Here is a 26,201-nt window from a genome sequence, read left to right as displayed (position 1 = left end):
CCAGTAGAGGGCAGAACACTGGGGAGGATGGAAGGACCGGCTGTCAGTAGAATCCTCAGGTGTCTTTTGCAGGCGTTATCTGATGCAGAAAAAACTGATCTGGCACAAATAGCCAAGACAAGACATTTCCTTCTTATTTTTTTTATATTTCAGTAGCACATAACCCCAGTCAAGGCTCAGGGTCCCATCGCAACAACAAAAGAAAGACACTGACTGCCCAGACAGCTTACAGTCTAGGTATCAGATAAAACATGATAGGTGTATGAAACAAAAGTAGGGCAGGGATGCTCCACCTTTCATACCCCGTGACCGGGATCCTAGTGTGGGCCAGCTACGGTCACTCAATTAGGGTGAACTGCAAAGAATGGGGCAGCCAAATCCCCAAAAGCTGGTGGTTATTCCAATACTTAGATTTACCAAGTCAGAATAAAACAGCTTCTTTATTACCTTACTGGTTACTCGGAAGTCCAAACAACAGTTCCCTTAAAGTGATCCTGCCTCAAGCCTCCATCCAGGTACCCGTGTCAAATACGATGAAAATTTCTGGAAATCTTATTTCACTATATAAAAGAAAAGGCTCTACCAATCCCAAAGGATCGGACACATTACCTCCCAGGTTAATGAATGTTTCAGATCTTACTGTTCTGTGAACTCCTAGCAGGCCTGACACACTTACTACACCTAACACACGACTGTCATCATATTGATCTGTAAACCTGTCATGTGTCATATCAAATAAAAGCTGGTGACATACAGTCAATATCATCATCGTGTGATGTATGGATGGAGTGTACGGATGCTCACTGGAGGACATCACCATCTGAACGCCAGTAGGTCAACCTGACTCTTGAGATGAAGACTTTTGGGGAATATAAAGAGAAGAAAAAGGGCATCTCGTTCCCCATCACTTAGGGAACAAAAAGGTCAGCATTCTTTGCATCTATGAATGATGGCTCCCCAGCTATGAGGGTTGGTGAGGCTGAAAAAGGGACTGTAGAGGTGAGAAAACTGCTTCGACAAAGCTTGGAGCCTGCTAAGGCTACATGTAAGTTCTTAGAAGCGTGTTATTCTTTTGTTTGATTTGTTACCAGTTTCTATGATCTCTGCTTAGTATCACTTAAATCTCTGTCTTTATTAATAAACTTCTCTTTGGTTTATTATAAATTCCACTCAGTGCTGTTATACTAAAGCAAGGTGGGCATCCTTTGCTGAGCCAGCAGACTGGTTTCTCTTCTGTCTCTTTGAGACAGCGGACTCTGTATTCTGTGGGCATCCAGTGACAGGGGCTGGATGCTGCAGAGGAATGGTTTTTCAAGAGGTTTTGGGAAGTAGGTGCACCAAGAGTTCCCTGCAAGGCAAGGAAAGACCTGGCAGAGTCCTGAGGAGTTTATTGGAAGCCGACACCCAGTCTAGCTGCAGCAAATCTCTCGCTCGCTTAGGCAGAAGGGTAACAAGGTGACCTACCGTTCTGGACAACCCAAGAACACTACATAGAAAGAAGTTACCAAGTGGAAGATAAATAATGAAGTTATAAGGAGAGTCACTTCTCAGCTGCTGGCAGGTAGGGTCAGGATTGAACCTAAAGGACACTCATAATGTGATGTCAGATTCAAGGAAAGAAGTCAAAGTAAAGATCTGGTAGTTGAATTCCAACAGCTTAAAAATCTTTCATGTAGTGAACCTCCCGTCTGTTTCATTTTACTGGGAATTGTGCTGTTGTGTGATCAAACTGCACAAGCGCCCCCCACAAAGAATGATATGAAAGCCATCACTTCACTGGGTTATGTAGCTGTGCCTACAAAAACCTTAACAAATCTGAAAACTGCCCCTAACAATGGGTCTATTTACCCCCAAATAAATCACAGATCCCTTCAGAGCACTGGTAAGTTTTTTGTTGTTGTTGCTGCTGTTTTTGTTCTGTTTCAAACACAAAAGCAGCAATGGAAGATATTCCTAATGATCTGACCTGAGAATAATTATTTTGAAGTGTGAAAAAATGTGCTAGGCCCTTGTCACAACCACATGTGAAAAAGGACGCCTTATGTTGGATTGGTAAAACAAACATTGCAATTTGTTTGAACACAGAGAATGTACCATAAGGATTGATTCTTTACATTAACTTGGAGATATGGTTTAAAAGTGCCAGGATTTGCTGTTTCTGTAACAGCCTAAAAACCATTAATCTTTGTAGCCAGAAGTCTGAGTACAGTTTCTAGTAGCTATTTATGTAAGGTTATTCTTTGCTAAAAAGAAATTCTGTCTACTTTGGTTTTGCTCTCCTCTCACTAGAGCAGGTTTCCTGAATTGCGCAAGACTGGGTTTTTATTAGTCAGTTTGATGGTGGTGTAGAGTTACATTTCCTGCTTCATCACCCAGTGATTTCTATATTTTTAAGCAAATGGAGGAAAACTGTACCTAATATGAAAGTCACATCACACTGCATGAAAGAGGTCACTGTAATGACAAGGGACTTTTCAGGAACACATTTACCGGTGCACTTGAACTGCACTTCCTTTAAGTGTCAACTCAATGGCACAGGGTATACAGCAGTTGTTCTGGGGAACCAGAAGAGTGATGCTTCAGATGACTCAATGCCCTACTGCTAGACAACTCAAGAGCAGTCAGTCAGGGGAGAGCAACTCCGTAAGATATCAGAATCAAGAACGCCTCAGAATAAAGAAGAATTTTGCTAGTTAGTATCAGGTTTGTACAGGATAAGCTAGAAGGGAGTGTATCTGTGCTCTGCAATTGACTGGGCTGGGAAATTTATTAAAAGAGTGGGAATATAATGCCCTGGACACCCAGTGCTCATTCAGGAGCTTAGTTTGTAAAGATCTATGGCAGTATCCATTGCTGCTGCTCCTGACACTAGATAAGTAGAAACTATATATTCATTTCAATGTCCCTTACTAAACTACAAGATGTCAGGCTTTCCCTTAAGTAATATGCAAAGCCCCATCTGTTCCAGGATTCTGTGACTAGCACAATTTGCCACAAATTTCACTGCCAGCCACAGTCCTGTGTTTCAGAATCTAAGGTTTTAGTTAAAAAAAAAGTTTCAGCCCTCATGGTCGTGAAGAAAATATTGAAAAATGAATAAAGTGTAACTGAGGCAGATGCTGTTTTCCTGAGCCTGCAAACAGCTGGAAGCAATAGCTCCAAGAGGTGTGAATTTCCTCATTCCTCAAAATGGGTTAATGCAATGACGACAATTTATGTATTAACACTTAGCTATATGTCTGCTGATCAGTCTTCATTTTAGCAAGAACATCCACCTAATATGCTTATAAAACAATTCCAAACAGCCTCTCCAAATGCCAAAACTCCAACATGTCCCTTCCCAGTTGCCAAAAAATACAGCTTGCCCTCAGTGTCTTACATGATGCAAATCTGAATTGTCAGGATATAAGTCTACATGATACTGAAATAAGAAAGGGGGGTGAGGAGCGTGTAAAACTAAACTGAATTTAATATCAGGATAAATAGGAGCTACTGATCCTACTGTATTATTCACCTTCACATTTAACTACTTTAAAAGCACTTTCTAAAATCTGGAGCTGCTACATAATTCTGAGTCTGCCACACCAGAATGCTGCAGAATCCAGAAGACCTGCCACAGAATTCTGGTTCAGCTTCCTGGAGTGTGCTCATGCCTTGGCTATGTAGAGTAAAAGGTGGCTCTTTTTAACAGCATTTTGTGGATTTCTTACTAAGCATTCCTAGAAAATGTATTTTCTACAATTATGCCATATGTAAATATTTTGAATAGTTCTGTCACCAGTTCTAAACAAATCAGAAGAATTGTTGTTTTTTAAAATTAAATAGACTAAAATATGCAGTTCTCCAGTTGCTTGTTGTATCTGATGACCCTGATGTGAATAATTTTAAGAATCAAGAGGCACCTGAGTCCCTAATTGACTCTTCTACCTTAATGTCCCACTTGCTGGCTCTGCTTCTGGAAAGGAGAAATTTCATTTAGGTCTGCAACTACTGACGTATCAACTTGTAAAAAACCAACATTGGACTTCACTTCAGGAAGAGAGATTATAAAATAAAAAAAATTAAAAAAAGAGACTTCCCATATCTGTAAATGGAAAAACCTGTTGCACAATAGCTTTGAACTCCTTGAACGTGCATTCCTTTCTGTGCAAACATACATACTAGAGCGAAGGCTTCATTATATAGCTAACAAATCTGACTGCTCTAGCATAAGGTTCTCTAATTGTCTGCAGTGCTTTGATTTAAGTTAAGCACAGCCATGGAGCGTCTCAGTGATCAGGGAATCTATGATGGAGCCATCCACTCTCAGTGGCAATCACAGTTGAGTTTGTCTGTTTCTCCCATTATTTGGGATTATCCCTTTAATTTCCTTGCAAATTAAGACCACTGAAATAAAACAACATTAATCTTCTGATAGCAATGCATAGTATAGGAATGCTATACATAATATAGGAGTTCAAGCAGAAATTAGGGTAAACAAAAGTTAAGGGAAAAAACCACAGGTGGAAATTAAATTGCAAAGAACTCATTTCTCTTTATTGTAGTTCAGTAAGACACACTTGAGCTCTGCATCCCAGGGAATAGTTTCTTGGTTTTTTTCCTGATTTTTATCATCTTTTTGACAAAAACAGTCATTAAAAGAATCTATTCCCAATTTGGAATCCAGGTGCCATTTCTAGTGGTTTAAATTCCGTGGTTCCTTCTACTGAAGGATGCAAATTTTTTTGTTCCTGATGATCTTCTCACAGCTTCCTCCAGCCTTAATTTTTTTGACTGCTTCCACGATCTAAAATCAAACCAAGACAGTAATACATCAGAACCCAAACTGCTATAGTTTTAGTGTTGGGGTTGGCAGCCCCCACATTGTCAGGCAGGAAGGGGTTAATGAACTGCCTCGAGTCCCAGAAATTAAGACTAGCCCCGGCTCGATTTACTGAAGTTCCTTTGGAATTAAGATATCTGTGAATATTCTAAAACACTACTCTCCATTTGGATTCCAGGGACTTTCCCCACCGTTACTATTTAATCCACCTGCCTATGCAATTAGCTGTCCTAATCTTGGCCTCCTCTCCCCTCACTGTGAGGAAATCCTCTTGAAGGCGTTTCTGGTTCAGTGTAACAGCACACAGCTTTGACAGCTTAATGCATCGAGTGCCAAACAGCAGCACCATTTTTTAAATCTCACCTTATAAAACATCCTTTTCTCTTCAGCCTGGGACTAAGGTGTATATGGCATTTTGTGATGTATGCATAATAAAAATAATTACTTATCGTGATTGGCCAGGAGACAATGGGAGCTAGCTGCTAAGCGGAATGCTACTAGTAAAGGTGGGGATGGCAGTGAGAAGAGCACATGGTGTCACTGACACTGGGAAGGAGGCTGTGCACTATAGTGGGAGGTGAAGAAGTAGCCACCAAATGCTGCCAGGAGGAAGGAGAGTACTCTGCTGCAAGGGACGGGAAAGCAGCCTGCAACATCTGGTTTGAGGAGATTGGCTGCTCAGCTGCAACAGGGGTGTGGAACAGGAAAAGGCTTGTGTCTGCATGGTAACCCAGTGCGTGTCAAAAGCACTGGAATTTACCAATGGTAACCCTCCTAAAAAGGGTGGGCTGCCATTGGCTAAGGGCTGCTGACACCCATGCATGCAGGAATATGACTAACCTTTCTAGCTTCCACCCACAATCTGGGCCCTTTATCTGCGACCATATTTTTTTTTGGCACTGGGTCAGTCAAGCTGTTGCCTTTCTGTGGGGTGATGCACAGGCACATTTGCTATCTGAGACTGTAGTACGCAGTCGAACACCAACAATCAGAACTTACATCTTCTGAAAAAGGAAAGCCAGAGGTTTCGATCTTAGAAAATATCAGCTTGCCATTTATCTTCACTTCAAAGCTTCCTGCAAGAGAGAGATTTTCAGGAGCTATTCTAACATTTGTTGGGCCCATTTCTAATTAATAATGGTCTACCTCAGTTGAAACCCCACCTCCCTGCCCAAAGTTTTTGGGAAAATCAGCTTTTGCATGTGAATCTGGGTTGGACCCCGTCTTTTATACTGCTAACACATTTTCCATGTGACCATCAGCATATCTTACATGTTAACTCACTAATGAAGATGCAGCATTCTGTCATAAACAGCAAAAGGCAAGATCAGGACTTCCCTATGATTAATATACAGTTTAACTGAAACTCCAATTGACGATAGTGCTTATACATTTTCTACAAGACTTAGTAGCACTTGGTACTATTAATAAAACCTGTGTATTATTGCAATATCTTACCTTTCCTTCCCACTTCGCCTGAAATCTCCGCATCAGGAACCTGCTCCTTGATTTTCTTGGCAAGCTCCTGATAACGGGCTGTGTACCCTCATCCTCCACTATAAAACCAAAGAGCCAAAAAAGGTTTAGCATCTATAAATCACTAATTAGCTTTAGGTTGGCAATTATGGATTAAGGATACATAGTTTTACTGGAATTTCTAGTGTAAATGTACAAACTGAAATCCTGGCCCTGAAGCCAGTGGCAAAATTTGCATCAACTTCAATGGGGCCAGGATTTTACCCAAGTCTTTTCTTACAGTAAGATCATCATCTATGGTCAGTCACACACAAGGATCAGCAATGTTGCTGTGCTACTAAACAGCAACACTACTAAACTGATTTGGGAATTTCTAGTGCTGTATTTCTCCAGGGAGACACTTCTGTTATCACAGACTGGTGATTATAAACCTATAAGTTTATCAGTAACCTGCAGGTTAAGGTTCCTTTATTGTTGCAAGCTGATATGTATTAACTTGCCCATTAATACAGCCTCTCTCAGATATTTCTTAAAACTACAGTACGTATAAATTACCCTCCGGTAGGATTAAGTTTTATTTTTAAAGAGTGTGGATGTAAATTATTTTCTTCACTATGGAAAAAGGTGTGGTTTTAAAATAAGCTAATTAACATGTGTTTAAAAACCCTACTGTGTTATGGCAATTTGTATTTTAAACACATTCACCAAGTTTCTTGGAAACAAAGACTGGTTCATAAAAGGAGGAAATCTTAGATATGTTTCCAAACTGGTCTTCTGGAATTTGCATTATGAGCCTTCTTTTGTGGTGACCAGTTTAAGAAGTTTTCTGATTGCCTACTCCAATTCAAGAGTCATTGCTGGCTTAATGACAGGTTTCAGAGTAACAGCCGTGTTAGTCTGTATTCGCAAAAAGAAAAGGAGTACTTGTGGCACCTTAGAGACTAACCAATTTATTTGAGCATGAGCTTTCGTGAGCTACAGCTCAAGTGAGCTGTAGCTCACGAAAGCTCATGCTCAAATAAATTGGTTAGTCTCTAAGGTGCCACAAGTACTCCTTTTCTTATTGCTGGCTTAAGTTTTCTAAATTTTTGTGATTCTAGTCTAACAGAGGCAGAGATCTGAATATAGCAATGATGTTGCTCCTACTGCAACTTCTTGGGCAGGATATTAGGAGAGCCCAAAACTACATTGCTTATGGTCATTTTGTAATTGCCACACAAAATGCAGTGTAGGGCAGTCTATTTCTGAGGTTCTCAAGAACCTCTCCCGGACAAGACATGCAGAAGAGTTACACAGGCAGGAATAAGATGAGACAGACAGAACAAGGACAATACACAAAATGGGCAGAGGGAAGAGAAATGGAAAAGGGAAGGTGTTATTTTTAAACCATGTAGGATACACCTTAAATATAATAATTAGCATTAGCAGATCTGTTAACAAGTGATGTACCTACCAACTCTGATTCATCTTCAGAACACTTCTGCTGAGATAGTTAAGTACTATAACTTCCACATTACAAATAGGGAAACTGAGGGAAAGTAGTGAAGTGATTTGGCAGTCAGGGGCAGAGTGGGATTTTAACTCAGGATTTCCTGACTCCCATTCCTGTGTTTATTCCTCCAGCCCACGCTGACATCACGTAAATTTACATCAACTAAGCATGCAACATTATAGTGCAATTCTGGAGATATGCACGAAGTGACATGTTTTATTCAGCTTCTGCATTCCACAAAAAAATTATAGCCCTTTTATATAAAGTCAAATACACTGTTATTCATACTATATTCGGACAATGACTCATAGCAGCCGTAAAAACAAGGCATAGGGAGGAAGCAGAAATTAAGAGTTATACTGAAAGTTACTGTAGATTAAAAACTTTAAAATATGATTTTGTTCCTTGTACAAACTAGCAGAAGTCTATTTTACATTCTTCTCAATGAACTCCTGCAAATTATATATTTTTTAAAAAATATAGTTAATATATATATTGATAGATCAAAATTCTCATTGGCTGGTACTAATCTGAGATACTAAAATGTATTATAACCAGCATATAAATTAATGTTATATGTTTAACCTTATTTTGTGAAATTCAAACTAAGGCCCAGATCTGATCAATAGGCAGATCTGGGCAGACCGCAAAGCATGGGTGCAGCAAGTCCACCTCTATGCCGAAACTGACTTAATTTTCCACACAAAACACTCATAAAAAGGAACAAATATTAACTATAAAAAGAGAAATAGTTGCATAATATCCAGAAGCCTCTCCAGAAGTGTCATTAGTACAATACATTTTAAAAATCTAAGTGATCTCTTACCAGTATTCAACATGCACTGTTACTCCCATGCTTTCTGTTAAAATCTCTTTTTCCTCTTGCCGTTATAAATTGTGTGGTATTGATTTAGAAACAACCAGAAAAAACTTGGGTAGCTGTGGAAAAGTGCAGTCACAGGCTGAAAAACAAGTGCCGCTCCTCTCCCAGGTCACATGGCTGATCATCGGTAGCTAGGGAACCAGCCCTCTGGGTGGACTCACCTTTTATGTACTTTCGTGACAGTGCAGTTAGATTGTTTAGCTCTGACATACGTCAGCACCTAAATACCGCAAGGGAACAGTCCTTAATACCTTCTGTTGCATTTGACTGATTGTTTTATTTTAAATTAACAAATTAATAACATTAAAAGGTTCTGGATGAAAGGGATATTGATGGCTGAGGAAGTGAGATTGCATTTTATTTTACAGGAAGTTGAGTCAACAGCAAAGAAAATGCTTAGTCATTTTATGATCACATATTATGCACACGAGTCCATCAGAATGCTTTTTAAAAAAAATAAACAATGAAAAATATTGGAAAATCTAGCTGAATGTGTCAGCTAAAGAATATCTTCTTGGGAAAATATTTCTTTAATTGTGTAAAGTCAACAACAAATGCTCCTTCAGAATGACGATCAATTCAGAGTTCCATATTTTCATTATAAAGGAAAAGGGAAAATTTTAATACATATCTTTTAACAATAGTTTAAGAACATACTAAAATCAGTTAATTGCCATTTGTTTTCAGATGGTTCAGAACAATTCTCCTGAATTGGAATAGATTTTAATCTTTTATTTTCAAAAATGTAGAAACTTGTTGAAAATATGGACTTTCAGTATTGTACCTATTTCTCCTATCTGATATTTTAAAGTATGCAGTGGATAGTTTAAACCAGAGGTCTGAAACCTGAGGTAAAGGCACCAACTACGGTGAATTATGAATCTGTTTTTGGGGATAGGGAAAGGATGTTGAATATACTTTGCTGATTCTTATGCTCAGTCATGGAAAAAAAGAGCAATCTTTACACACTTAAATTTAAACCTGGTCAGTTATGATCTTGATCCCTGCCCCCTCTAAATTTAGCTGAAACCAAACCAATTAGCATGGAATATCATGCATGTTCCAACAGAGAGAATTATGTTAGATAATTTGAGGTTAGTGGGACAATGCATTTGGCACTTAAGAGTATTGAAAATTAAGGGCTATTCACTTTTGAAAAAGTCCTGCTCTTTTTTCACCACATCTCAAACAGCTTGGGAAACTGTTTGCTTTTAATTTTTGTTGTTGTTGATCTCAAGGAGAATTAGCGCCTTAAGGACTATTTTTGAGATTGTGATTTTCTTTTCTTAATTCTGGAATCAGAGCCGTCCTGTCCATAGGAAGGACCAGGACAACCATGCTTTGGGGGGGCTCCACACTTCGGGGTCCAAAGGGCCTGGGGGGTTAGTGGGTAACCTGGTGCTGGCAGCAGGGGTGGGACAGGAGTGGAATGGGGATGGAGACTGGGCTGGAGGATGGGGGGGTTGTCCCTGGCCCAGGGATGGCCCTGTCCAGAATTATTTTATATTTTATCTGGCACTAGGAAACCTGTAAATCTTATGAAACAAATGTGTTCTCGAGATGGCAATGTACATGGGGTTAGACTCACCCACAGCTCAATACTCAAACTCCTGCAGGGAATTCCAAGTCCTGCACATAACTTGCAAGCTTTGCAGGAGTACTGGTCCTAACGCATTCTCTGCTCCATAGTGGAGTGGCTCTCTACTGTCACACATCAAGATTTCAAAAGTTCAAAAATGGGTTTCAAAAAATAAATTCACAGGCAAAACACTAGTTGAGTTGGTATGAATAAAAACTCCATATTGTCAAATGTTTGTGTCTAACTCTCCTAGCCTGCAAATTTTGTGTGTGTACATATGGACACACATACCCACACTCACCCAGAGTTCTATTACATTTTTTTCCTGTAGTAACTGAAATATTTTTATAATCTTGCTTCTATTATATGTCCTTCCAGGCCCTTGATATCCCTGAAAAACTGCCTGTGGTAGACACTCCCTCTGAACACATCCTTATCTGGTTCATTAAATGTTAGTTTTGCTTGGCTAAAATATAATGATACAGGAATTAAAGTTGAAAGACCAGATTTACATATTAAAACTTGTCTTCCAGTTTACTTAACAGCAATAAAGACAGAACTGCAACCATACCTACTGCTCAGGCTACCCCATAATTTTATATACATATAACTCTAATTAAGCAATGTGTTTCTAATGCTAAATAAACATTTTAATTAGCTTAAAATTTTTATACTCATGTTTATTCATTATTCAAGTTATTACATAGTTGTCCAATAGGGGAGTTTTTACATTTTCCTCAAGCTTCTGGCATTAGCCACCTTTGAACAAGGATATCTGACTAGATTGATCACTCGCCTGATCTAATACGGCAATTTCTATGTTCCTGCATAAACTCATATTCGCCCCAAGAAACCTTAAGACATCCCTTTCAGATAAGGACAGCAGAAGTCTGTAAACAAGAATAAATTTATTTTAGATTTAAAGATTTAATGATATACAAAATGACAGTATTATATCTTTAATACACTTTACCTTTCCCCCATCAACATAAAACACGATTTAAACAGCTATTGTGTTCGTGCCTTAGGTTTGTATCTATAAGATACACTACGGAATAAAAAAAATTTATAGAGCTTTATATTGCCCTTCAATTAAAAATTACAAATTAGTACCTATGTAACAAACAAAATAAAAATCGCAGCATGAAACTTCAGTTGGACAACAGGTTTTTCTTGTTGAATACTCAACAAGATTTGGGACAGTTAAATTACATTTTATTGGCATAAAGTTGCATTGCAATCTCCCGTACTTTACATAATGCTAATCCAACCCTAGTCTTTTTTTAAATAAGTACCACAAACAACATAACATTAAAGATGTTTCTATACAATTTTAAATACATTTAAAAGTTCATGTGTACATTCTGATTTGATATACTGGTTTTATGAGATTTTTGGAAGGCATAACTTCAGAAGCAGTCATTACAAGAAAAAGCACTTCCCCGACTTGTTTCTTTTTTTTCTTTTTCTTTTTTTAAACAAGACAACTTCTTGTTTGGACGAGTATGTACTCTTTTCTACTATATGATGTAATTATACCAGTCTATCCTGGCTTTATTTGTTACTATTGGACAGTGACTTGATAAAACTGAAATGTATAAAAACAAGAAATTTCATTACACAATTAAGGCTCTATTCCATACAAACTGGCTTCACACCTATGAAGCTGAATCCTGATTCAGGAGACAAACTCTTTATTGGAATAGATCAATTTCTGACTTCAACCTCAGCATACTGGCACGATATACACAGATCCTTTGGATCCGTTCCCTTCCAAAGGCCAGATGAAAATACATGGCATCTAATGAGATGGGTCACTTCTGATAATGCCCAGGGAAACCTGACAATGAAGGAGGATGCAGTCTCCCTTTTCTCTAGCTGGCTGACAGTAAACCAGCTGCCAAACAGACACTTTGCCTTAAAACATCAAAAAAAAAGTCCTTTTAGTCAAGAGCCTATTGCACCACAGGATTAGACGAACCTCCATTGGACAAAAGCAAAACTAAAAATACCTTGTCCTAAAAAGATCCTTTAAAAACATTTCATAAATACTTGTCATTCAACCCTTAAAATAATCAGCTGCCAGCTCATCTCTGTAAATGGTTACCACAAGTTGTTAGGTCCTTAGATTATGGACCAGACATCAAAATTCCACTTATAATGCTTGGTTCTTTGTTTTGATCTCTCTTTCATCTGATTTTATGGAAGACAGATAATCTACAACTTAGTGACACTGTGTAAAGCCAGTGTTTGCTCATGTCATTACAGCATCAGGTGAATAGAACTAGTTGATTCTGATTCTTTGGTGCAGCTTCCAGGCTGAATTGTCAATTCGGGAGAATCATCCTGAGGAAATATAATTTTGTCAGGCGTATAGTCATTTCTCTTCAGATCTACATTGACAAAAGAAAAGACAAAACAACAACAAAATGAATCTTAATATTTCTTGGTTTGGTAAAATCAAAGGGCCATTAAAATCTTTAAAACACATTTAAAGATCTATGTATGCTTATATAACAAACATCTCCTGCCATGCCCCCAGTGTAAAAAAGAGAGTTTAAAATGGTTTGTTAACTGTTTAGGCTACATTAAGGAAACTCAGTTTTAAAGTCATTTTCAGAACCTTTCACTTTCGTTCTTTTCTGAACCCACTGCATTATAACAGAGCACTAGCTATCATTAAGGTTAAGAGCAACTTTTCTGTTTCTAGCTTGACTCTTCCAAGTGCTCTAAAATCCGCATGGTTGCTTGGATTTTCCTGACATTTGGAATGCCTCATGCTGTGGTGGGATGCTGTTAGTGACCCAAATTTGGGACCATCTGATGCCATCCCTAGAGAAGAAAACTGCTTATTAAAATTGACATGTTTTGGCAACAAATTTTTGCACACAGATAGAGATCAACCAGGGCTGAAATCATCACACCAGAGTCTCAAACACCTTCAACAGAAATCTGGAAAAGGTTGGAGGGAATATTGCTAAAATCTTCCTGTCAAGGTTTTATTATTCTTTTGGGGAAATGAAATCAAAGTATTTTTGTACACAAAATAATGCTTGCTAGCATGGAAGAGGCACATTAGGGGGTAGAGGAGTTGGAGGAAATAGGGGTTAGAGGGGCTTGGGGCTGCATTGAGGGGAAGGGGGTTTATGGGAAAGGTGGTTACAGGAAATGGGTGGTAGGAAAGGTGAAAGGGTTGTGGGGCTCACAGGGGCAAAGACACTAGGAAAGGAACATGGGGGTAAGTGATAGGGGGAGAATAGGGGCAGTGACACATAGATTCATAGATTCATAGATATTTAGGTCAGAAGGGACCATTATGATCATCTAGTCTGACCTCCTGCACAATGCAGGCCACAGAATTTCACCCACCACTCCTAAAAAAGACCTCACACCTATATCTGTGCTATTGAAGTCCTCAAATTGTAGTTTGAAGACCTCAAGGAGCAGAGAATCCTCCAGCAAGTGACCCGTGCCCCATGCTACAGAGGAAGGCGAAAAACCTCCAGGGCCTTCCAATCTGCCCTGGAGGAAAATTCCTTCCCGACCTGACACATGTCAGAACCACATTCTTCCCTTCTGCGATTGTGCCAAGATCTGCCCCCCAATCCCACTATGTGCACTCTGAACCCCTCTTCATGCCCCGCATCATGGGAGCTGGAATATGGGAGGCCATGCCTCTTGGGTAGGTATCTGAGCCCTACTCCTCCCCTCTGAGTGAGAGCCAGGTTCTGGGGTTTGTTCTTCTGGGTGACTGTCTGAGCCCCTCTCCCTGTCCCCCTCATGTGAACTAAGATCTAGGGGTATGAGCCTATTGCCCTGCCTGACCCCTCCCCCCATGTAAGCCACAGGAAGCTCTGCCCCACTGGTGGAAAGCTTTGAACAATCATGCTCAGCCCATTAACCTGGAACACACTGCTGAGACTAAGGTGAGGAATTGAGAATGGGTATGTAAGATACATATCACAAACTCTTCAGAACTGGGGAGGAGGAATGGGAACATTCACTGACATGAATGGATTAGCTCATCTGTCTCAGAGCTATTGTTTTAGGTTATATGCACCTCCAAAGAGTGTTCTCATTCATCTGAGACCATCACATGGATATGATTGGGCCATTTCAGACCTCTCTGTCTATGCCTTCAGGATTATCCTGTGCTGGATATCTGCATATTGCAAAGCCGCTGCTGATGATTTATTTTATACAATATTACAGTGGAGCACTAGTTCTGCTACTGTTAAGATTGAGAAGATTTTTCTGTTTAAATTTTTTTTTCTAAGTGTTCCAAAATCCACATGCACATCCTGATGGTCTTGAAATTTGCTGTGCCTTATAGTGATCCCAATTTGGGGACATTTGCACAAGATGTTCCTGAGATCCCGCCTCCCCTGACCCCCCCGCCCCCCCCCCCAGCTTTTCTTACAATTCACAGATTCTACCAACTTTTTTTGTGCACACTTGGCACAAAAAAATTTTAATGGTTTAATGGGACAGGAAGGAGAGAGTGAGCTGGAAATGGTGGGTGGGGAGACACCAGTTTTCTCTCACATGCTTAAAGTTACTGTAATCACCAAGTAACAAAACAATCAAATTCTGAAGACATAGACCACGTCTGAGATTTCTCTCACTGGCTCTGTAAACAACTACACGCTCCAAACTTTTCAAAGTAAGAGTATAATTCCCATTCCACTTAAACGACAAAGTGTACCTGTGGGGTGAAGTGTGTGTGTGTGTGTGTGTGTCTGAGGAGTGGGGGAACACTTAGGAAACACATAGCAACCATGTGACCTAGTCGAGAAAGGCAGTGAACTGGGAGCTCTATTGCTGGCTTTGCCACTGGCCAAGTGGTGACTGGCCAAGGCATATCAGTGCTTTGTACCTCAGCTTCCGCATCTCTATAAAGGGAATAATGATGTGTCCCTCCTTGAGATCTACCAAAGACTTATGTAAGAGCTAGATATTATTACCTGTTCACAGGAGTAATTGAAAATTACTAAATGACCATTAACTCCTACCATCAACATTTATCTTTCTGTTAAAAAAACTAGGAAATTAAATGGCAAAAAAACCTTTGTTAATGCAGCATTACAGTTGTCTGGCAATAGCTTGTGCCCTTCCAGAAGCTCAAGTTCAGCAAAACTCAAGTTGTGAAAACCAGGAAATACAGTTAAGATACACAACCATGTAACCTTAATTCTGTCTTCTTTGAGCAATGGCCAATACATTCACAGCACAAATACTCATATTCTGCCTTTGTCCTGTACTGATACACTCATACACTTAGCCTGCGCCACAGTAAAAACATCACCTTACTTATTTTTACAACTCCTTCAGCCTTTTACTACCTCTTCACCCTTATGCACATGATGCCATCTAACACTTTCACTTATCCTTCATAAAACCCTCAGACCATGCTCATCTCCCACCTAAGGCCTCACAATCCCCACAACAAGACCACCCCTGTGCCCTACTAGTGATACAACCTATGCAACACAGTGCTGAAATAAGGCATACTGGATCTCTCAAGGTACACATGCACCTTTTTCCTTTGATCTCACACACAGAACTCAGGGAGAGGGGCTCACATACACCACAGTTCATCTCAGATGACAATCACAGCTCTTCCACCATTCCAGCTACATTTAACACAGTGAAAGCAGATGGAGTTCATGTAGCTAATTCCCAGTGACTATTGCCAGCTCCAGGGAGGAAGAGTTAAGGTTGCTTGGGTACCTTAACTCTGTATTTCCTGGTTTTCACAAGTTTTAGATTTGCTGAATTCCATGTTCTAAAAGGGTGCACGAGCTATCGCCAGATAACCTTAACTCTGCAGTAACAAAGTTTTGTGCCACTTAATTAAAAATATTAACACAGCCATTCTACTATGGAAATTGACTCCTTTTGTTGCCAATTATAGTGTATGATACTAAAAGTTTCAGGACAAACCTAGAAGGCAGAACTGAGATTTATCGGTTACTGAAGTTTTCTAATTACCTGTAAAAGATATACAATTCAGACAGCAGTAGTGCAATCTTCCTTTCATTGCTTTACCAACCCTGACATGGAAGGACCATGTCTACAACTGAGGACAGTTTAGATTCTATATCCATTCAATCCAAGACCTGTCTATTGTGATAGTTCACAAAAGGAGTAAATTAGTTCCAATTATGTGGCTTTTTTTGTGATATGGTCATCACTTCAGTACAAACTAGATAAGGAACACCAACTCATTTTACATAAATCATCAGACTGCTATTAAGCAGTGGTAGCTTTCAGTCACTACAAACTTAGACTGGATTTGAACTGGCAAATGAGACATGAAAGACTCCATACCACTATTACTACTCCAAACTGAATCTTTGTAGAAATAGAATACTTATGAACTAAAATAACTCCACCACCTGGTTTAACATGCCATAAGTTTTTGTGCTGATCTTATGCTACTTTTCCTGCCTTTATACCTCCCCACCACCTTTCCCAATAATTTGTTTTGTATTAGCTGGTGTACGCTACAGGTTACTTCGCTATAATTTATGTTGCTCTGGGATGTGAATAATCCACACCCTTGAGCGATGTAAGCTATACCAATTTAAGCGCTGGTGTAGACAGTGCTATGTCAGCAGGAGAGCTTCTTGCTGACACAGCTACTGCCTTTTGTGGAGGCAGGGGTTAAGAGCTCTCTCCCATCGGCTTAGAGCATCTCCATCACAAAGCTCTACAGTGGCGCAGCTGCATCGGTGCAATTGTGCCACTGTAAGTGCTGTACTGTAGATGCAGCCTATGTTTATTTCCTTTTGTGTGAAATTGTTCTGCCTCAATTCTCCAGTTTAGTTCTCTAGTTTTCTATTTTTTAGATTGCCCTCAAACTTTTCAAGCCCTTGGCCACTGTGAAAAAATTATTTATATTTTTTCAGTCCCCTTTATAATTGAGAATTCCCATTCTTTTTTCTCCCCCCCACCTCCCCTTGGAAAGTTGCAAGGGGTGTTAACACCACTTCAAGACAGTTAAGGAATTTAACATTGTTTGAGACTGATAGAAAATTTTGACAGATTAAAATTTACTTGTGTTCTTTGAAGACTTATTGTGTTGGAATAAAAAATTGTTTCACAGTGATGAAATCATAGCCATGAAATTAGCTGTTAGGTTGCCAGACACTTCCTTTTACATGACCCAAGCTGGAGCAGGAAGGGGAAGAAGAGAATCGGTGCCCACAGGAACACATTCATCTCCAGAGCCTGAAATGGAACCCAAGATTCCTGAGTCTCACCATTCCTCTGTGAAGGGTTAAAATCCATTGCTAATGTAATAACCTGGCATATGGATTTGTGTACAGGCCCAAAGTCCAGAGTTTGGTAAAGAGGTCAGAGGCCTAGCAAATAGAGATTAGCTAAGAGAAAGCAGAATAACCAAAGATAACCTTGCTTTTGCTAAAATGTGCCTGCTCAGCAAAATCCCAGATGTTGGAGGCAATAATTGTGTCTTATTCAAAGTTGCAAACAGAACACAAAAGCCCTGTTTCTGTTGTGTTAGTTTCTTCTGTAGGGAGATGTTCTTCCCACACATCCAACCTTGAGTTTATGAAAGGTTCAAGCATGTCAGTATAAGATATGGTCTCCTCCCACCTCCCTTTCCCAGGGACCAATGCCTGCCTTAAAACACAAATAAGCAACTTGAAAGAATCTTTATTGCCATGTACTGTCACTGTTTCTTTGCTTTTACCCCTAGATATGTATCTGCTGGACAATCAAAGGAGCTTCTTCATTCCTATGGACCCCAAATCAAAAGTCAACATATATATTTTATACTAATACATTTATTAAAGTACTAATTAAATGCTAAATGTTAATTTGTCAACTTAAGACCATGGGCGGAGACATTATGTAATCTTTGACCATTGGCTACTGTGCTATCATGTCTTGCAGCTAAACCTATCCGGGGGTGTGAAACTGCCTACCCCATCCTTTCCCCCGCCCATGGAAAATCCATATATTCCATTGTAATCAATTGATTAACAGTGTCTCTGAGCCTAATAAGCAAGGTGACACTCCGTCAACACTGTATGTAATAAACTCCTGTGCTTGAGCTCTACACGGTGTGGATTTATGTCCTTCAGTTTGGGGGCTCGTCTGGGATACAGGCTTGTGAGGTGATTGAGGAACTAAGACTGAAATCCAAGAAGGAGGTGAGTAGGTTTACTTTACTACCTCATTAGGCCAGGGATAGAAGTCTCTCATCCCCTTTCAGACACATCTTGTTTCCACTTTTTATATTTAAGTGTGAAGGAACCTAGACACGTGTAGTCCAAGCAGAGGGGTTAAAAAAGGGTACCAATTGGGAGGGAAGACGAGTGCAAGAGGGTCATGTACAGTTTAAACTAAGGGGTGTTACGGGGGACTTGAATAAACCACCAGCAAGCGATTGGCCGTGAGTTAAGCCCAGGACTGGCTGGGTACGCAAGCGGTAGGCAGTGCAAACTTGTGGTCTCATTTCCTCATTGCACATAACATTGCAAGTCCTAGGGGAGTGCCCCCTCCCCAACATGTGACGTACATGCTTTTGAATCGCACAAAGTCTCCAACCAATAAGGCCGGCAGCTGTGTGTAACGTAAGACCGCACGGTAGTTAAAAAGAGGGGGGAGACATCCTCATAAAAGGCTGTGGAGATTGAGGCCATAGCATAAAAAGGAGAAAAGGTAAATCCCCATCAAGGCTGACAGGCTGTAGAGATTAAGACTATGGCATTTAGAGGGGAAAACGAAAGTTCCCAAAAACAAGGTCAGCAGCTGGGGTGAGTAAAAGCCCATGGCATCAAAGGGAGAGGCAATAATCAGCCCTCAAGAGTATTTAAAATAAAAACATGTCAAAACTCAGCAGACAGCAGCTAAAAAAACAAACTACTCTGCAGCCGGACCAGAGACAAATCTGGTTACTTGGTAAAATAATCAGAAAGGTGACAAAACAGACAAGGCAGTAGTAGTGTTATTACATGTACTCAACTTAAGAGAAAAAGAAATTGCAACTTTAAAATCTAAGAATCATGCTCGAAAGAATAAAATCTTGTGCTTTAAACCATATAATTGTCAGGAAATTGTAGTTCTTTTGTTTTGGGATCTTTTCCATTCACCATGCCTGGGACACACGCCCAGAGCAGGAGTGGGAGAGCCCACTCCCGGCACTTGTCAGCCAAGGGCACCACTGATTAACTATCTGTAGAAAAACTCAGCAGCACAAGGCAAAGGGGAGGAATCAAAACCCCCTCCATACATTTCTTTGTGTGAAAGGCCGAATTTGGGCACCCCCAGAGACAATAAAGGGAAGTCACAAGAATTAATTGCCCCAGGGAGCTCCAATCAAAATGCTGTTAAGGAGGTTCAGAAATGTTAATGCAGAGGGTGAACCAGTAAGTGGACTCAGAACAAAAACAACTGAAATCTACTGTCCTTTCACCCCGCAGGAAAAACAGGCATTACTATCTGATTTACGCAAACTCAAAACAAAATAACAAGAACACTGAGTTCTGGGACAAGCTGGATGGCCTGGCTAAAATACACAGCCTCCATAGGAAGAATGTTCACATCCTGGTCAAGTGTAAATGCCCCAGAGATGTGTGGAACAACTTAGAAAATAGATGGAAGATGGGGCACTGGGCTGAAGATCATAACCCCAACCCTGCTGGAGGGGATCAGGCTAAAGAACCAGCAGGAATTCCAAACCCAGAGTCAGGCACGGTAACAGAATTCAGAAATGCACTATCTGCTGTTCTAGGACCCCAGACCACTAACTGAGGGGCTCTGCAATCACTAGTTCAGCAGAAGGGGGAGTCTGCTATGTCTTATGCTAAAAAAAAATAGAATGCATTTCGAGCTTATTCAGGTCTGGAGAATATAACATCCCGAAACCATAATGTATTCCTCCAAATCCTAAAGGAAGGGCTGTCTGCAGACCACCAAGCGGTCCTGGCATTAGGCATCTCAGTGGGAGAGATACTCAGCAGTAATGAAATGGGCCACAGAAGTAAAAAACAGAAAAAAGAGGAAGGTAGCAACAACCATCCCCCTCTAAGGAAATTACAGCAGTTCATGCAATCAGAACCACTACCTGCTTCACGTGCAGTAAGCCCGGATATCTGATAGCCTTAGAGGCAGTTAAAATTATAGTAACTAATTTGGAATCTAAAGGGGTAATTAAAAAAACCACCTCCACAACTAACTCCCCAATTTGGCCCATCCGGAAACCAGACAGGCCTGAAGGTTAACTATAGCCTACACCCACTTTAACCGGGTGACTCCAAAGGCACATCCAATTGTGGCAAGTCCTGCCACCATCCTTAATTTGCTAAAACCAGGACACTCAGTATTCTCAGTCCTGAATATAGCTAATGGATTTTAGAGTATTCCCCTTGCAAAAGAGAGACAGAAAAAATTTGCATTTACAGTGGGAGACCAGCAGTACACTTGGATCCAAGTACCCCAGGGGTTCCATAATTCTCCCTCTATCTTCCACAGGGCAATGGCAGAAGTAATAGCACAAGTGCCTTTGGAAGGGGATACTGTAATATTGCAGTATGTAAATAACTTGCTGATTGCCAGTTCAAATGAAAAGGACCATTTAAAAACCCTAAATGAACTGTTTATATATCTTCACAAGGCAAAATTTAAATTAAGCGTGAAGAAAGCTCAATCGCAACAGCAGCAGGTTTTATATCTAGGGCATAACATATCACAGGGAGAAAAAGCACTCACAGTAGACAGAAAGCAAGCGATTCAAAAGTTAAAAAAACCACAGCCAGTTAAGGAAGTCCGGAAGGTGCTAGGACTCCTCTATTTCTATAGAACATATATTTCAAACTACTCAAAAATAATGGAACCAATTCAAAGCCTCACTAGAGAAGAAAAGCCTGCAAATGAGTTAGTAATATAGGGCACAGAACAAAAGGAGGCATTTATAAAATTAAAACAGGCTTTAGCCTCCACCCCCAGCCTGGGCTTACCCAATATGGGAAAGCCATTCCACCTTTACTGCAGCTATAGCAAAACTCAATACTCAGCTGTATTAACACAACTTCAGGGAAATAAGCAGCATCCAGTAGCATACTTATCTACCTTAAGACCCCCTGTATCCCAGGGACTACCAGAGTGCGTAGCAGCTCTGAATTGCGCTACGTGGGCGGTAAAAGCTTGTAAATCATACACTCTCACGGAGAAATTAATGCTATGTACACCCCATACACTTATTGATCTCCTTAATACCGGACGGCTAAAATCTGTAACAGATGCATGCAAGAGTCAGTGGGAATCAACACTGTGCTTGCAAAACCCCAACTTCTCTATAGTAAAAAACAAAAATAAATGTAGCTCAATGTCTAAACATTTAAAAAAAAAAAAGGTACACAAATGTCTTATAAAAAAAAGAGTGTTGGGGAAAGTTAAAAAAGAGCCATTAAAGAATCCAAATATAATTCTATATGTAAATAAATGAAGAAAGTATAAAAATGGAGTGCCACACACCAAATGGGCAGTGATACTCAGTAATGGGACAGTAATAGCGTCAGGTCAAATGGAAGGATCAAAGTCAGCACAAGAAGCGAAGCTAATAGCCCTTACTGAAGCTTTGAGAGTGGGGGAAGGCAAGAAGCTCACTGTATACGCAGACAGCAAATATGCATTCGGAGTAGTACATAACTACATAGACATGTGGTCACGCAAAAATTTTATAACAACTGGCAAGCCAATTAATAATATAAAGGCAGTTCAAAGACTAACAGAAGCTGCCAAACTACCATCAGAACTGGCAGTAGTAAAAAAGCACATAATAAAATCTCAAGTAAAAAACAAAAAGGAAATTACTGGGAAGATAAATGGGCCAAAAAATTGCACAAGCAAGTCCTATTAAAGTTTGTGCAGCTATAGTGCCAAAAAAGGAAGTAAATTTTAAAAAGCTATATGCAACCATAAGCCCCACTCAAAAAAAGTAAATTAAAAAAAACTAGGCGGTAAATATAAACATCAGGTCCGGTATGGGCCAGGGTGGGAGGAGCTGGTAGCCCTGGAATGCATACGGGCTCTGCTGCTCTATGCCATCCATTCTCCAGCTCATCTAAAGTGAAGACAAATAAGAGCCACCATAAAACACTGGTGGTGGTCATCTATAAAAAAAAAAAAAATACTTTATTATTTTAAATCAGCATCTACCAATACGAACAATATTTCCCACAAGTGTCTCCACAGGTAAACAAGAGAAGGTGGAGGAGGAAGGACTGAAGGGTGACCAGGACAACCGGAGTGACCATGGGGAGGCTCCTGCTGTCCCTGTGGTGCATGGGGAAGGACGCAAGTAGTGTGCCAATTATACTGACATGGTACTAAAATAAAAGGCACTGGAGGAGACTTGTTGGAGAGCAGAACAAATTCTGGCCACCACCATACAGCGAATTGTAACCGATCTCCTTGATGGCCGGGTCCATCCAGCCCTTATGGAAGTGGTGGGACCCTATCTCCCCAGTACCCCTCTGTGGGCATGGGAAAACAGAGAATCAATGAGAGTCCAAAGACCGGTTTGGACAGGTCACAGTATACTCTTTCACCTTCTGGTGCCTCTGGGCATCCCTCATTTACAACAAGCCAGGATGGTGACCTCCCTGCCAGTATGGAGGAGGGGTCATGCTATTAAGACAGAAGGCACTGCATACTCCGAGGTCGCTGGGAGAGCACTGTATCCTCGTGAATGTTGCACCCACTCTAATAAGGAAATTCTGTGTACATGCCCATATAATATTCTAACAAATCTGTCTAGGTTCAAAGTGGCCATCACTGAGAAACTGGCGCACACGGAGCTGGTCCAAATGAACGGTACCTACTGGTGTATAACTGCCCAGAACCACTCCATCAAGCTAAATAAAAAGCCCTGCCCCTCGAGGCATCCCTCCGTGTGCATGACGGTTCCCCAAAGGGCAACCCTGACTGTTGAAGGAACGTGGCTCCACCATACTCCGCCAATAATGGGTAACCTAACATGGGATCTGGAATGACACTACAGCAGTAAGTATCTAGAGGAGGATCTACAGGCCCTGCAGGCGAAGATGGAGGAGTTGGTGGCCAATGCCCAGAGGCATATTGGGGAAGGCCATCGGAGGTACACCCTGCCACTGGAAGAAGGCAGGCACCAGTAACAACCTAGACTCAGAACTGCTCTGGATCAAAAGCTCTTGCACTTGGTATTGACATGGGTAATTAACAGGTCTATTACCAATATCCTCCAATGTAGGAATATTTGCTTTATGATGGATTTCTGCAATGACCCCTCGTGAGTGGTGACTGTTTGCTCAGGAAATTTGCTAAGGTTGTTGATGACCTTTGGGAGGTGAAGGACCATCAGGGTTATCCCATGTTGGTGGCACAATGTCCATTAGTTTGATGGCTTCTAGGCAGAGGGTAGATGCACGTGCACTTCCTTGTCTGTTTATGTAGTGCATTGTGGAGGTGTTTGTCAGGATCTGCACTGAAGAGTTTTGAAGAACTGGTAGGAAGGCCATGCAGGCTAGACTGATGGCTCTGAGTTCCAGGGCCTAGATGTGAAGCCCCATGTTCTCTGGGGACAAAGTCTCTTGCATCTGTAGGTGGTCCAGGTGGACGCCCCAGCCCGTTCCTGATGTGTTTGTTATTAAGGTCTTTGTTATGGAGGGGCTAGAGAACACTACCCTTCCACACACACTTCCAGGTTTCTTTCACCAGCTCAGTACTGTGACATGAGACCACCACTTTCTTGTTTATCTGGTGTCTTGTTGGAGAACAAACTGAATTGGAATGGTTGCAGGTAAAATCTGGCAAGAAGTGTTACATACGTGCACACAAACATATGGCCTGGCAGCTCCAGACAAATCCATACCGTCATAGTCAAGCTCAAGTCTATCCCACACACTAGCAACTGCATCAACAGGGACCTGTCTTTGGGAAGAACACTCTTGCTGAACGGGAGTCAATCAGGGCTCTGAACTCTATCATCTGTGATGGGATGAGACACTATTTTTTGTACTTCACTAGGAAGCCTAATTGGGAGAATAGGGAAAGAGTGAATTTTAGGTGTGCTGCAGCCTCCTGCTGGGATCTACTCTGATGAACCAATTGTCCAGGTAATGGTAAAAATGAATGCCTTTAAAAAAAAATTTTAAAAAAAAGTGTTCGGCTACCAACGCTAGGCATTTTGTGAAGATTCTGTGTGCCATGGAAAGTCCAGATGTCACTACCTTGTATTGGCAATAGCTGGGTCCTACTATGAATCCTAGGGACTCCCTGTGGGCCAGATGGATGGCTGTGTGGAAATATGAATCCTGCAAGCTGAGAGCCACAAGTCAATCTTGAGCCTGCAGATATGGGATGATGGAGGCAAGCATTACCATCCTGAATCTGAGGAAATATATATATATTTGTTCAGTCTCCTCAGGTCTAGGATACGAGAACCACCCCTTTCTTCTTTGGGATAAGGAATCATGGGGAGTGGAAGCATTTTCCCCATGTACTCCCACAGTACAACTTATCCAGCTTCCAGATGAAGAGGTCATTTCTGTTTGTAACAGGCTCTCATGGATAGGGTTCCTAAGAAGGGTTGATGAAGGGGGGCATGTAGGGAGTAGTAAATTAAAGGGAGCCTTGAGTGGTCATGTCTAATGCCCATTTGTTGGCTGTGCTCGCAACCCAGGCTCAGTGGAACATGGCAAGGTGTTCCTGAAAATAGGTGTAGGCTTCTGATAGGCTTAGTTGCTGATATTTTGGCTATCACCTGAGGAATAAGATGGCATCCACTGCCTTCCAGGGATTGATTTATAAGACTTCCTGTAGAGAGACAGACAGACAGACTTGTGTAAATTCCTGGGGATCTTAATATAGTCCCTTGAGTCCTTGAGGGAATGGAACACTTCATCTGTTTTCTGGCTGAAGAGCTCCATTCCCTTGAAAGGCAGGTCTTCTATTGTGGCCTGTACTTGACATGGTATGCCTGTTGCCTGGAGCCAAGAGACTTGTCTCATAGCCATGACCTTTGATCTTTTGGCCATATCAGAAGCATCCATGGTTGATTGCAGTGATGTTCTCAAATCATGTGCCCCTCCTTGATGATACCTTCCATTTCATCCCTTCCATCCCGCAGGATTTTTGAAAGGAAGAGTGATGTTGTCCCACATGGCGTAATTGTATTTGGAAAACAGTGCTTGGTAGACCACCACACAAAGCAGCAGTGAGAATGATAAATATGAGTTTCACCCATACAGATCTAATTTTTAGGGTCCTTATCCTTAGGATTGCCTTAAGTGGACTTCAGTTGCTCTTGTGCTGCAAAGACAACCAAAAACCCTGGGTTTGGGGGATTCAATTTTTTTCTCTGCCTGTTTGAGGAAGGAAGAGTGGCCAGGGTCTGTCTGCCTTAGTCCTTTGGATAGTCCAGCAATGCTTTCATTTTTAGGGGGAACGATTCTGGCCTGTGTTGTCATGCTCAGGACATCAAAGAGCTTATGAGACTTTTCCTGAATAAATACAATATTAATGTCCAGGATCTCAGCAATTTGGGACAGTAAGTCCTGGAACGTTTTAAAGTGGTCTATTGCTGGAACATGTGCTGGTGTTACTGCCTTGCCCAGTGATAAGGAGGATTCCCTGGGAAGAGACTGGAGTTGTCCCTCTATTGACTCCTGTTCCCGTCGGCCCACATCCAGTTCCAGTGCAAGTGGTCTTGCCAGAGAAGCTGCATGATTTTTTTTCCCTAGACATGTGGGATGATGATCTGCTCCTCCACACATGGGAGGATGGTCTCAAGTAAGGTCAATATGGCCATAGTAGCATGCCATATGTGTATTAACCGAGTTAAGGCTGGCCAGCCCAGTGACACTCCCACATTGATACTCAATGCTGGCAACAAGTAGTATTTTAGTGATAATGAGGAGCAAAGTATCTCCTCAAGGAA

The 26,201-nt window shown here is 41.0% G+C and overlaps 3 protein-coding genes across 6 annotated transcripts in view; 1 reads left to right on the top strand and 2 right to left on the bottom strand.

Moving 5' to 3' along the window:
• USP8 (ubiquitin specific peptidase 8) overlaps positions 1-18,324 on the top strand; it is a 74,795-nt gene extending 56,471 nt beyond the window's left edge. Inside the window, exon 20 of the mRNA XM_073304030.2 lies at positions 17,976-18,324. Coding sequence (XP_073160131.1) covers positions 17,976-18,089 — 114 coding nt within the window. The 3' untranslated portion in view covers positions 18,090-18,324. The remainder of the gene's footprint in view (positions 1-17,975) is intronic.
• LOC140917983 (migration and invasion enhancer 1) lies at positions 4,510-8,883 on the bottom strand. Its single transcript, XM_073361511.1, has 4 exons — positions 8,835-8,883; positions 6,281-6,367; positions 5,822-5,898; positions 4,510-4,786 (listed from the first exon to the last, which is right to left on the bottom strand). The coding sequence occupies exons 1-4, from the start codon at positions 8,881-8,883 to the stop codon at positions 4,703-4,705; spliced, it is 297 nt and encodes a 98-aa protein (XP_073217612.1). The 3' UTR covers positions 4,510-4,702.
• The window catches only part of TRPM7 (transient receptor potential cation channel subfamily M member 7), a 122,802-nt gene continuing 107,742 nt past the window's right edge, over positions 11,142-26,201 (bottom strand). For all 4 annotated transcript variants that reach the window (XM_073304021.1, XM_073304025.1, XM_073304023.1 and 1 more), the window contains one exon: positions 11,142-12,645. In XM_073304021.1, coding sequence (XP_073160122.1) covers positions 12,515-12,645 — 131 coding nt within the window. In that variant the 3' untranslated portion in view covers positions 11,142-12,514. The remainder of the gene's footprint in view (positions 12,646-26,201) is intronic.

This window comes from Lepidochelys kempii, chromosome 10, assembly GCF_965140285.1.
Source record: "Lepidochelys kempii isolate rLepKem1 chromosome 10, rLepKem1.hap1, whole genome shotgun sequence".
Classification (NCBI taxonomy): domain Eukaryota; kingdom Metazoa; phylum Chordata; order Testudines; family Cheloniidae; genus Lepidochelys; species Lepidochelys kempii.
This window is presented reverse-complemented; position numbering and strand designations above follow the sequence as displayed.